Raw genomic sequence first — 14,230 nt, forward strand, 5'->3', positions numbered from 1 at the left:
AGCTCAAACTCATTTTTTTTTTTACTAATTATGCTTTATAGTGATAAATCATGTCAAGACTTTACAAAACTCCAATAAGTAAAAGTATGTTATATTTGCTGATAGTTGAGTCCAATGTAGCTTTATCTGCAGGGGGCTCTGGGCTGGTGCTGTTATACAAGTGGCCAAGGAAGGTAAGCTGGGAAAGTGCAGGGTAGGTGTATGTTAGCAAGATGGTGTCAGAGATGGAGTGGAAGTGGATCTAATCAATTATCTGGAATTCCAGATAAGGAATTTGTAAAATTATATGAGTCAACATGGAAAAAGTGAAGACTGGCTGGAGATGGATATTTGATCCTGAGGGATACTAATTTCTTAGGTAGTAATTTCTTTGGAGTTCCCCTTTTTCAGGATATAGCCCACAATATTTACATTTGAAAATACGATGTTGGGGATTTGCTGTCAAATAATCTGGGGGCAAGGAGGAGGACAGGAAAGAGGTGTGGTTAAAACAAGATCGGGCCTGAGCTGATCATTGTTGAAGCTAGAGGCAGGTACATGGGGCTTCAGTGAATCATTCTACTTTTTCACACATCTGAAATTTTCTTAAAAAAAAAAAAAAAAAGTTGAAAAAAGAAATATAAGTTGATTTTAAAATATCCCTACAACTTACACTGTTGGGCCTAAGAAGAAACACAACAATGTCTCAAAATCATATCTTACCTTTATAATACCCTTTCCTGAGAAGATGCAAATACTTCACACTCACGAGTTAGGGTGGGAGCAATGAGGGAAGCCAGACTTGTCAAAAGTTTCAAGATGAAGGAAAAGACAGATGGAAGTGAAGGGCTCAGGGCAGCAGTAGTCAACTGCAGAGATCAGAGTCCAGTCCAGTTTCCAGATCTGTGCATCCTCTTCAAAAGGTAACGATGACACTGCCTTGTGCTATCAATGGAATCGAAGCTACTCACAGCAAGGTTTTGAAAACTCCCCAAAGAATAAGCACGGTGCTGCCCAAGGCCTCAGAAAGTCAAGTAAATAAATCTGAGCCTGTCCCATCACCTAGTAAGCACATACTTTCACCCTTATTCATTCTTTGGCTGATTACCTTTAAGGTGATTATGAATTTGGCTGCTGAGAGCCGATGGTCAAGCTCAGTGAGTAGAAGCAGTGAAGAGGATTTTGACTTGATTTCTTCTCGGCTTATATGTATCAGGGGGATTATTCAAGGGAGTGTGTGTGACAGAGGGGAGGGGAGGGGAGAGGAAGAGAAAGAAAAGGGGGAGGGAGACGGAGGAGGCAGGCACATGTGGTAGCCTAACCATGTCAAAAAAGGTCCAGCTCCTGGTCTGAACTTTGGGGCCCCAAAAACATACGGGTGGGGATCCCGCACCCAGGTTATTTTCCTACTCTCAACAAGTGCATAGGAATAAAACAAGGGAGAAGTCTGTTGATCAAAACCTAAAAGGATGTTTTAGGAAAATTCAAAATGTTTATAACAAGGCAAAACTAAGAGACAAAGCACTATTAATCCTAAATTAATGCCCTCCTATAGTAATACAATGTGAACACTAGTGGCAAAGGGGAATCTATTGTCCTAAAAACCTTAGCGTAACAGGAATGAGTAAAACAGTAGAAGCTCCTGGTTCTCATACATTTCCTATAGTTTGTTCAATATGTTAGAGACAACATATTACATAGACGATGTTATAAGGAATTTTTGGTCAACTACCTGGAAGCCAAGCTTTCTAAGACACACTTCAGTATGTTAGCAAGTATTACTAATCTTTCACATTTCCAAAGCAAGTGCTAAGCTGTAATTTGGATCTGTTCTTCAAGTCTTTGTTTTCTTCCCTTTTTAGCACTGCCGAGTTGTGAAGGGGGAAAAGTTTTCTAACTTACCGATTCATTTCCTCCTAAAGTATATAAAGCAGATTTTGAAACTATTATCATTGTTATTTACACATCCCATAAATTCTGTCCTTGCCACCCTAAAATTGCTACCCTTTAAATTCCATGGATTCAGTCCACTGTCAAGACTAGGAAAGTACTCTTACTAGCAGGTAATGATTAAGATATAAATTAACTCACCAAAGATTTTGTGGCTATAAATGCATTAAAAATAAACTTTACACATATTTTGTAGAAAAAGAATATATATCAAAGATTTTATTTATTTATTTGAGAGGGAGAGAGAGTGAGCAAAGGCGAGAACACAAGCTGGAGGGTGGGGGGGATGGGTAGAGACAGGGAGAAGCAGACTCCCCGCTGAGCAGGGAGCCCCATTAGATACTGGGACTCCAGGATCATGATCTGGGCCAAAGGCAGACACTTAACTGACTGAGCCACCCAGGCACCTGGAAAAAAAGCCCTTTTGATGAGGAGAGAAACACTCCAGAATTATTTTGTATTTATAAAACAATGTATTTGACTCAGAGTTGCTTCAAATTGTCAGCATATTCATTATTTAAATAAGCATCATTTTTAAAATGATATATTTGATCATTTTAAAAACATTGTAGAGTTGGGTCATTATGCGTGAATTGTGTGATACGATTTTAAGTTTAAATTTAAATTTTTTAACGTAGAAGGTTGTATGCACTGTGTCTAACTTTAAAACAAATACAAAAGAAAAAACTTGAAACCTAAAGAAGTCTCAACAAGAGTGGAAGTTTTCGAATACCAAGCAAAACATCTACTATAGCTTTTTCCTAAATATTGAAAACTTGCCCTAAGAGAAGACTCTCAGAATTGAGAAAGGAAAAAAAAAGTGAAACTGTTTACCATTTCTCAGCTCTGAAACTCTAATGAGGTTTCCAAATACTTACTCCCTTTGTGATTTTACCTGATGTAGACAGGATAAAAATAATGTAATTGTTTACTGAAGATTTGAAAAAATAAAACATGTTTACCTTAATAAGCAAACAAACTTTGGGCTTTAGAAATATTATGTCTTCCTTGCATTATCAATACAAAATAACTCAAATAGCAGACCTGATATCAATGCCATATTTTCATTTAGTATTAATTATTATGGTTCCACACCCCTGTTGAGTTTCTCAAAGCACTTCAGTACGCATCACCTGATTCAAGTTTCACGGAAGCCTCCAGAGGGTAGGCAGCTTAGAAATCCAGAGTTCTACAAATGAGAAAATTGCGGCTCACAGAGGAAAAGTAGACAAGGTCATATATCCCAACGCTTGCCAATTACCAATGCTCACCATTCTGACACTAAGAAATTCAAATCATGTTTCCGTACGCAGTTACCTGATTGGTCGATTCTCTTTACTGTCAAAGAGTGAGAAGATGACCTCAAGCTCCTCCCCCAGGTTGGAACACATGAGGCTCTTCATCTGCACAAAAAGGTGGTGATTGCTGGCCTGCACAGGGGTATCCTTCTTCCGATGCCGGTGTTCCATCTGAGTAACACCCACCCCAGCCCCGACAAAAAAATCAGATCAGCATGAACTGAAGAAAACAATGTGATCCAACAACTAATTAGCTATGGTATGATTATGATGTCCTGTGCTATCTTTTTTTTTTTTTTTCCTGTGGATTTGGCATCTGGTTGGATGTTACATTCCAAATTTTCTTCCAAACTTCTAAAAAAAGAAACCATGAAGTTTGCAGACTATTAAGGAATCTTGCTTTAAGAATTTGGTATGTATGTATTTATTTATCCATTCATTCATTCATTTAGACAGGGAGAGGTAGGGGAGAGGGAGAATCCACACTCAGTGCAGAACCCAACGTGGGGCTCAATCTCATGACCCTGATATCATCATCTGGGTCAAAATTAAGAGTCAAGACGCTTAACCAACTGAGCCACTTAGGAGCCCCAATAATTTGGTTTTGAATCATTAATGTTAAAATGATACCAGCTTAAAATGAGTAGATTCAGGCATCATGACGTTCAAAAGATCCTACTGTTCCCTTATCAACTCCCAGGGTGAGAACAAATTATTAGTCATCTTTAAAAAAAACAGACTCAATGGTGTCTATCTGGTCATTTCATTGATGGTAGTTGAACAATGCAGCTATGATTTCATATTTCTCATAATTAAAAGTCTTTTTAAAGTATACTAAATTGTGAAATTGTGGTAATTTTCTGAGACGTGCTGTGGCAAGTGATATTCAATCACAAGAGCAAAAAAATGTTTCTAACTTGCTGTGGAGCTACGGGGAGGCAGACTGGGAAAGCCAGTGAGATAGATGGCTAAGGGGTGGAGCAGCATCTGTGCCCATCTTATGTCTGCCTAGCGTAGGTTACACTTGGGAGGCAGGATCAGAAGTGAGAATTAACAGAAGTCGAAGGAGGGAAAGAATCACCCATAGTTCCAGGGTAAAGAGTCAGGCAACACATAGTCGTTAAGTGTCTATTATGTGCCAAGCAGTGGAATGGACTGATGAGCAAAAAAAGAAATAGCCCCTACCTTCATGGGTCTTATCTACCAGGGGGAGCAAACATCAACAAAATCATCCCACATTCAGATAGGAAACTGCAACTGTGACAAATGGAGGGGAAGAACCAGATACTCATGAGGATCTGCAAGGAAGTGATCTGACTTGTGTCTGAGCGGTCAGAGCAGGCGTCCTGAGAAAGTGACACTTTGGCAGAGAGGCAAGGAGGGAGCAGAGCGATGAACCATCTAGGACAGTGCTTCTCAAATTATGTGCAGGAAAAAAACCAAGTTGTTCTTCCTCCTAACCTACTATAGGCAGATATTTCCACGAAATACAATAAGAATGTCATGGTAATGTTAGAATGTTAGGAAGGTTCCTAAATCTTTACTCACCATTTTTGTACTTGGACCAGTAATAATCAATTCATGGTCCAGCTAGTTCTTGGACCACCTTCAAGGAGAACTGGCTCAGGGTAAGAGCAGAGGGAAAACATATACAGAGGACTATGTATTCACAGAGTCAGTGCTAAGAACGTGGAGGATTTTTGCTTTCCTAACAAAGATTACTAATGACCACCTCTTTTGGATCACTTGACAACTAAACAACTAAACTTGACAACAAAAACAATAAAACAGCTCAGGTATTAATTCTACAGTAATAGGGTAATATCCTTCGCTTAGGATTAAGGTACATAACCTGTTTCTACATTAACCATCTTTTTAAGTTTCTTAGTTCAGCAATTGCTAACTGACCAACATTTGAAAGGAAAAAAACATGATCTATATTTACAGGTGTAAATGCAACAGCTTGAAATTACCAGAATTTCACTTTTATCTTTTAATTTGCACTATTCAAAAAGTAAACGGTTAAAAAATGTAATTAAGCAAATGCATCTGTAATCACTGTATCCTCAACAGGTACAATGGACATCTCTCCGTGAAACTGAAGAGTAAGTACACTTTCTTGTAAAGTGCACCTCGGCATCGTGTTATGTGTTAGTCATAATTGCTAGAAAAAGCCTCCTGCAGAGAAATATTCTAACTATAGGGAAAAAAAAAAAAACAAGTATAATTCTGTCTTGTTTTCTGAGAAGGTTGCTCTTTTTGTGCTTTTAAAGTTCTTTTTTACCAGAAGAAAAGCATCAGACATTTATAAAACTCTATCTCTTTAACTCACAAAGAAGCTTTTTATTTTTTGAAAATGCTAACTTATTTTCTGATATACTTAAAAGTTTAGGTTAACGCAGCACAGAGTACTATGAAGAAATGAATAACTACCGAGGACCAGAGTGGGAAAAACAGGTATAAAAACCTTATTTAAATAAAGGACTTCAAGGAGGCATCTGGTCTTTACTTCAAACAGTGCAAAGTTCCTAGCATCAGTCATGACATTTGCTAAAAACAGAGAGAAAAAAAAAATTAGCTCCTTTACTCATGCAAGGAATTCAATATATCTAGATCAGTGGTTCTCAACCTTGACTGCACTTTAGAATCACCAAGAGAGCTTTTAAAAAATACTTATGCCCGGGATCTATCCCAGAACAATTAAATTAGAATTTCTAGGGGGTGGGGGTCCAGACAGTGATAGTTTTAAAAGCTCCCCAGGTGATTCTAATGTGCAATGAGGGTGGAGAACTATGGATTGAGATCATATGCAAAGACATGCAAATCACAGGCAAATGAAAAATGCATTTTTGCATCTTCTGTGCAATTATTGCCTTGGAACCTTGATCTTTGCATGTATGCTTGGCCTAAGCCTGCCTGCTTCCACTCTGATTTTGCACATGTGACGCAGGTCATCACAAATGGCACTGAAATCTCTCCTTCCTCACCCACCTCTCTTCCAGGTCTAGAAAAGATGTGGATGTAAGTAAGTTAGGATGACTTGTTTATCTCTTGGTAACTGCCTACGATGGGGAACTGCCAAAAAGGTCTCTGTGAAAATATTATAATAAAAACAAAATTAAAGAGACATGTTCATACCTCAAGGGCTATAACTTGGTAGTTATAAGAAACAGATAAAAATCTATCTCGGAAATAAATTATGGTTACGAAGGAACCTACCAGATGCTCTAAATGTGCTTACAGTTTAACTAGACCTTTGATTAGGAAAAGAAACAGATTTATTCCAAAGATTTATTGGAAGGATGCAAATTTTTAATCTTCATATAATGTATATGTTACTGGGTGAACTATCCAAAGTTTTTCAACCTCAACACTACTGTTAATTTGGGCTGGATATTTCTTTGTTGTGGGGGCTGTCCAACATTGTAAGATGTTTAGTAGCTTTCTCTGGCCTCCATGTATCAGACCCAGTAGCACCTCTCCCCACTCCCACCCCTACCTCACCTCTAACTGTGAAACGCAAAAATGTCTCCAGACATTGCCAAACGTCCCCTCCTCTCTGTTTGAGAGCCCCTGGTCCACCCACTAAAGATCACAAAGCAAGAAGTTAACATGATCTTATAAAACCAAGAAAGGCTCATAAAAAGATACTCTGTATGCACAGATAACCAGAGAATCTAGCTACGGCTCTCTTTATTTATAGAAGGATTGAAATCTGGCCTTTGGCAGAAAACCAAATATTCCAAGTGGACATATGTTAACACTGTGAGGTTTAGCACGTTTTACTGCTTAGATGAACATAATTAGGTGAGAAAGACCTGTTAACAGGGCTATCAAAAACCTAAAGCAAGACTTTTTTTTTCTTCTAATGATGCAATATGGATTTAGCAAGGCACAAACACTTGTGTTTCAAATAGGACACAGAAAAGACATAGTAAAAAAAGACAAGTGGCAACAATCAAGCATCCTCTACTGGGGCATGCATTGCCATGGCCCTTGATCCCTAAGTGACAATAAACACCAAAACAACAACAAAAGCAACAAGGGGTTAGTGGGAGCGCCTGCAAACTCTCCCTGGCGAAGTCAATATAGTCAGTCACTTTTATGCTGCCCAGAGATTGTCCATCGTGCTGGTTAACATGCTGGACAATCTGATTAGTGCTAGGCCAGGGTACTAAACAGAATCCTGAAGCTTCCTTAAAGATAACATGTCCTTCTGAGGCTTGTAATAGTTTGGCTATTATCTATGCTTTACAAACAGTAAAATACAGCCACTACTGGGAGAAATTAAATTTTTATAGAAAATCACAAATGAAGACTTTGAGCTAGGATCTGAGCTATAAAAATGGAAAACATCTTGGACTGGCAGTCACTGCTCATCAGGGATAGTTTCTTGCACCACCAGAAGCTACTGCTCATCAGTCACAGACCAGATGAGACCCCAGAATTGTATCAACATAGCCACCACTAACAAATTTGAATATTGAAAGACATAAAATCAATTTGCCATCCCATACACAACATTAAGTGAAAAGAACAAAGACAAAATCACACACACAGAAAATTATACTAAAAAAAGTAAAATGTATTTGTGTCAGACACTGTTAGTTGCTTATTAAATATAAGACATCCTTAGCTAAATATGGGGAATGTGACTATGTTCTGGCCAATGATATATAACTGCAAATATTGTGTGGAATTTCCAGCAAAGCTCCTTACAGTCGTTGAACTAAGAACCTTTCTCCTTCCTATTGCTGGAGAGCAGATGTAATGGGCTAGAGCTCTTGCAGTTGTATCAAACTTTGAAGTACCCTTGATGATGGAAGCCACGTACTATACAGCAGAAAAATAAGAGCCTGTATCACTTTTGACACCATGAAACCACATGCAAGCCCAGGACTTCCTGCCTCTTGGCCTGCATATTGTGAGAGATAAATAAATTTCTTTTGTTTTCTTTTTTTAAAGATTTTATTTATTTATTCATGAGAGACACAGAGAGAGAGAGAGGCACAGATACAGGCAGAGGGATAAAGCAGGCTCCATGCAGGGAGCCCGACGTGGGACTCGATCCAGGGGCCCCAGGATCACACCCTAGGCTGAAGGCGGCGCTAAACCGCTGAGCCACCCAGCTGCCCGAGAGAAATTTCTATCATGTCTAAGCTTCTACTATTTCATTGAACACAGCTGAATCTAATCTTAGATTAGATTTAATCTTATATACTAAGATTTAGTATATAAGGTATCAATTATTCTTGCCATCTTGCCTCTGTAATAAGGAAGAAATAAAAGTGAGCAAGGAATGAAAATCAACTGAGTGTTTAGATGCTCTGCAAACATTAACTGTCAATGAAAGGTATTTCACATGCATTTCTTATTTAATCTTCATAACACGGTTAGAATTAGTTCCTTACTTAATAGAGGAACAAAATTGAAGCTCTGAGAGACCAAGCAATAAGCTCAAGACCAAAGATCTGATAAAAGGAAGAGACGGAATTCAAATTTAGTTTTTTGGATCTATACCCATGGTCTTTTCATAATACCATAGTAACCTCAAAACACTGAGTTATTGCTTATTAAGTGCAAAGCACTAAACAAGATTATCTGGGGCATGGCAGAGGAAGTATAAGACAGTGCCCACCCTGAAGAAACTTCCAGTTGGGTGGGATTTAAAAAGCAAGAGGCAAATTTGATGCTCAGTGAGTTAAATAAAGTAACTACAATGAAGATGTTCCATGAGAGGATGTGACTGGCAAATAAGTTATACAGATTTTATTTGTTATACAAGTGAAGAATTACGGATAATTTTATCTCAAAATACTCGTTTCCTTCCTTCTCCTCTGCCTCCCTCCAACTCACCTTTAACTGTGTTTTTGCCATGTGCCAAATATTCTACTTAGCACTGATGCCACAAAGGTGTGCCACATGAAACATCACTCTCAAGAACCTCAATATGAAGGAAGTTATAAAAAGCAGAATGAATCCCAACTGACATAATACGGTGTAAACTGAATAGATCAGCGACTAGGGAAAAAACTGAAAGTGAGAGAATTACTTTCTAAAATCAGACATAAGCTCTGATGGGTTTACTGATGATTTTTTTCCCACATTTCTCAGACCCAGATAATCTCGGGTCAAGAATACCTCACTCTTCTATGAAGAATATTGTACACTTGGGAAGCTATCCAAAAGGGGCAGGATCCTCCAAAAAGAAGTCTACTATTTACCACAGGCATTCTTCCTTTGAACATGACAGTAAGATGCATGGGAAACTGTATCAAAGTAAAATTACACTGGTGTAATGGCCTGGGAAAGCCCTTCCCAGCCACATTCTTTTTTGATTTGGGGTATTAACTAAGAACTTAGTTAATATTGAGAGATTAGGTAATTTTAAAACAAGTATTAAGAATACAAGGCAGATTGGACCAGATTTGGGGAAACCTAGATACCAAGCAAATAAATGAATCTTAACATGTAACTAGAAAAAAATCTGAAATTGTAGGTGATGGGCAATATGATCAAGTATTTTAGAATTATTAACAGACTTCAGCACTTTGGATGGATTAGGGTGTAGGACAGCAGTTGGAGGCAATAGAGGAGATGCTTTCAATGGTCTTTGCACATTGTAGTAATGGGGGCAGGGAGGGGGCAACATGTTGGGGAACAATAAATGGATATCACTGGTCACAGCACTGTCCTGGAACACGATAGATAAATACGTGTGATTTGTAGGCATTTCACTAACAAAATGTACAAAGATGTGTAAAAGAACTTAAAACTCCTTTGGATTTACTTCCTAGTATCTAAGACTAAAGAGCTCAGTAGAGCATATCAAAGGATTCTCAAACAGGTAGAGTGCCTCAGTTTTTTACTTAGGGCATGGTCACCTCAACTCTCAATTCTCTTCACTTGCTGCAAATTAAACCTGGGACATCCTGTTCTCACAAAATCAATCAAGTATGAAGAGCACCATGGAAACCACAAAATTAGCAGTGAGGTTGTGAGCCAAGGTTTCTTGTACCTACCAATCGGTAGAGCTCGGTAATGCTGATGTCCTCTGGGTCCACCATCGCATACTCTTTCCTAGGCACCAGATCCAGTCCCAGTTGTCTAGAAAACACATGGCAAAAGATTGGGGGAAAAGTCACCTCGATAGAATATATCAAAAATCATTATTTTTATTATATCACCCCGAAATTACATATGTCGCACACCATGCTTCTTTCACTCCTATTTTTTGCCTCGTATTAACTGGTTACCACATTTGGAGTAGCGGATATAACTAGGCTGGACACTGGGCATAACTCGAGAAACAGAAGACGACGAAGGAAGGGAAATCCGGGGGATGGGCAGGCACTGTGAATGGAGTGCCTCTGCCACTGGAGGCCTGGTGCTGGGTGGTGGGGAGCCATCAGCACCTCAAGAACTATCACCATAGAAACCCCTCCAACTTGAACTGGGGGAGAACCAAGAGCGAGACCTAATTTTGTTCCAGAAATCAGAGTTGAGAAGAGGGAAGTTTGGCCTTTAGGATGTGACCTGGCATTAAAATTATATCCAGAGCTAATACATTTCTTTTTTTAAAAAATATTTTATTCATTTATTCATGAGGGACACACACAAAGAGAGAGAGAGGCAGAGACACAGGCAGAGGGAGAAGCAGGCTACACGCAGGGAGCCCAACGTGGGACTCGATCCTGGGTCTCCAGGATCACGCCCTGGGCCAAAAGCAGGCACTAAACCGCTGAGCCACCCAGGGATCCTGAACTAATATATTTCTAATGTGAATCTCTGGCAGTGTGTGTAGACCTCAGTCATAGAGTTCTGCAGTCACTCATTAGAAGAAACTCAGAAAAGGCAGATGACAGAAATTAAGGCACTGTAGTTTTAGGCCTGCGGTGGCGAAATGGTTTAATCTCTTGTGTCAGCTTGACATGATTGACATGTGGCTCTGCGGTCATACATCCAGCCTCAGTGGGAAGCCATCTGGTGACTGATTTGCGAGGTCCTACCACAGAGGAAAGTGTAACTGCTAAGTTGCTTCTAGTGACCTTGGTGACAACCTCCTCTCCAGGGTGCCCACTTGACTACATTGCTATCAATGCTGTATCACTCTATTCATCTCCTTAACCTTCCATAACTATCCCAAAAATGTCACAATATCTGTGTAATGCTACTGTCTCTCCCAGACTCCCCCTCAGTTACCCCATTCCAGGTATCCTGCAATTCTCTGGTGCGAATTTGTTCCGTGTCCTTTTCACATCATTTTCTAACATGGAAGCCTTCTGGCATGGCATTTCCAGTTATAAAGCCAGAGCTTCCTCACTTGTATTTTAAAAAAAATCCTGAAATTCTGTATCCTACTCAAAACTTCATTAGAGGTTTCATAAGTAGACCTTACTAATTCGGCCCTTACTTCAAGCCAGGCACTGACCCAGCCATTCTGAGGGATGGTTGTTCTTAAGAAGATCACATCTGGACCCTCCCAATGGCAGTAGTTGTTTTATACATGGAAACAGTTTCTTAATTTTCTTTAGTTATGGTTTTCTTTGAGAAACTTAAAAATCACACTCCCCCGTTCTCTAATTTTTGTTGAACTTTTGAATCATAGACAGCACTGTGATCTGTTCTCAAAATACTCATGTTTCCCTGTTATGGACTGAACGTGCCCTCCCAAAATGTATATGTAGAAGCCCAATATGCCAACCCCATCATGGCTATATTTGACGATAGGGTCTATATGGTAATACACATTACATGAGGTCATAAGGGTAGGGCCCTGATCCAACAGAACTGGTGTTCTTACAATAGAATAGGTGTTCTTACAATAGACCCCACAGATTTCTCAATGTCCATGCAAGCACAGAGAAAAGGTCATGTGAGGACACAGCAAGAAGGCAGCTGTCTGCAAGCTGGCAACAGTGTCCTCACCAAGGTCGATGGTACCTTGGTCATGGATGGACTTCTAGCCTCCAGAACTGTGAGAAAATAAATGTGTCGTTCAAGCCACTCAGTCTATGGTATTTTGTTATGGCAGCCCTAGCAAATGAATACATCCCCCTTGGTACACCTCACCAGGGATTCTGATAGGATCTATTCCCCATTCTCTACTCCCTCCCAAGAGAGAACCACTGCCCTACAATGTAAGACATCATTTGATACCAGGTCAGTATCACTGAGGAAAGATGATCTAGCAAAGGAAAGAGGATATATAACCACGTATGAATTCACCTCACCTACCCTACCCCCAGCTCCTTCTATGAGAAGCTGTCCTACCCATCTTCTTTGCTAGGAGGCATGAGGGAGAGCTGAGGCAGTCTAGTCATCTGACCATCTCCCCTTCCTGAGCCACACCTGCCTGGGCACCTGACCTAAGGATAAATAATCTATGGACTGGCCAGTAGCTTAGGAGTGACTGGTATAACATGCTCAGTCTAAACAGGAATAGTAGATTTTGGCTTTCAATGAGATTCCTTTTTTGAGAATTCAGACCTAGAGATTCAGAGCATCAGCCATATGGTGCAAGGAAGAAAAGATACATGAAGGGCAACTGGTTGACATCACTGTAGAATAAGCCAAGACCAACTCTAGCTGCACAGGTGCTGGAGCAGGTGTGAAGTCCAGAAACTTCACGAGCTTTGGGGCCCCAGGAACTTGTAACTTGCAAGTCTCTCTCTCTCGTAAGGCTTTCATTGCTCAACTTCTGCTGGCTTCCTGGGTCCTAGCTGTGTGAAGAGAGTCCCCTCTGTTTCTGTTTTGTTTTATTAATTCCTAGGTATATCGTTAGGATAACTCTCCCAGTGTTTGAGATTTTCTTAGCTCACAGAACAGGAGCATGGCAGTGCTTTTCAAACCAAGAAGAAGATAGGAGGCAAAGTGAGAAAGGAGAAAATGCAAAGAGAGCTCTCAGGATGCAGGAAACCAGAGCAGTGGGGTGGGGGTGGGGGGCAAGTTCTCTCTCATTTCAGGCACTGCACTGCTCTGGGACATCAGGAAAGAAGGATGAACAGATTCTCCATCCTGTAAGATCTTAGCAGGAAAAGTCAAAGGACAGTACAGGACTCTATGGGCAACAGAAACAGACACCATTATTTTAACTCTGTGTGATACCTCCAGGTGAGAATATTTCTTTTCATGGCTCTGTTGAGGAACAAAATGAATAACTCCTCCTCCTCTGCCCCCCAAGCTTCCCACATCCAGAGGGCTTCTCTTTACCACTCTTCAGCAGTTGTGATACACAACTCGAGACTGAACATTCTTAACTCCGTTTCATCCAGAGATCTACGTGCTAACAGATAATTTTGCAGGACAATCTGATCCAGTTTAATATGCGGGAGCATTATCGGAATTTGCTTTCCGGTTAGTACTACTCCTTAAGAAAAATGACGTTTTCTTATAGTCCGCGCACAATCTGTGTGCTACAAGCTGTTTTTAACTAAGTGGTCGAAGAAAAAATGAGACCTCAGAAAATTCGTGAATTTGAGGATGAGCTATATAAACTATACTGTTCATTTTCACACATCAATGTTTTAACAACTTACCATAAATTAGCCACAGAACTGCCCAAAGTACAGGCCAGAACTCACATGAGTCAAAACTGAGTCATGATTCAGTTAGAATTAGTGTTTTTCTCTCGGTCATCATCCTCCTTCCTACAACTGAAAAAGTAACTTCTTGCCTGCTCTATATTTCTAAGTTATTTTTGATAAGCTACTTCAACCAACTGCCTTCCTATTTACAAACTAGGCTTTAAGCAAGGACCAGCATAATGACTAAGAGCCATTATAATTCAGTGAAAACTCAAAGTTTTTTTTCAAAATCAAAAAGAAACACATTCTAGACAGCATGGGCCCCTTTCAAAGGGCCTTGAGATCCACTCTGCTCGGCCTGCCTCGTCTCACACAGCAAGACCGGAGGCTCTTGGGCAAGTGGCTGCCAAGTTCTTTTCCTCAGGAAATGCTATGTGTTTGGACTCATACTGTCCTGGAGCCAAGAGGGCCCATGCA

At 40.0% G+C, this 14,230-nt stretch overlaps 1 protein-coding gene across 8 annotated transcripts in view; it reads right to left on the minus strand.

The window, feature by feature from the left end:
- DOCK4 (dedicator of cytokinesis 4) overlaps positions 1-14,230 on the minus strand; it is a 410,170-nt gene that overhangs the window by 196,906 nt on the left and 199,034 nt on the right. For all 8 annotated transcript variants that reach the window (XM_049093429.1, XM_049093431.1, XM_049093430.1 and 5 more), the window contains exons 7-8: positions 10,250-10,334; positions 3,247-3,398 (exon numbers count right to left, since the gene is read on the minus strand). In XM_049093429.1, the coding sequence (XP_048949386.1) occupies positions 3,247-3,398; positions 10,250-10,334 (237 nt within the window). The remainder of the gene's footprint in view (positions 1-3,246; positions 3,399-10,249; positions 10,335-14,230) is intronic.

The sequence above is a fragment of the Canis lupus genome, chromosome 14 (assembly GCF_003254725.2).
Source record: "Canis lupus dingo isolate Sandy chromosome 14, ASM325472v2, whole genome shotgun sequence".
NCBI lineage: Eukaryota > Metazoa > Chordata > Mammalia > Carnivora > Canidae > Canis > Canis lupus.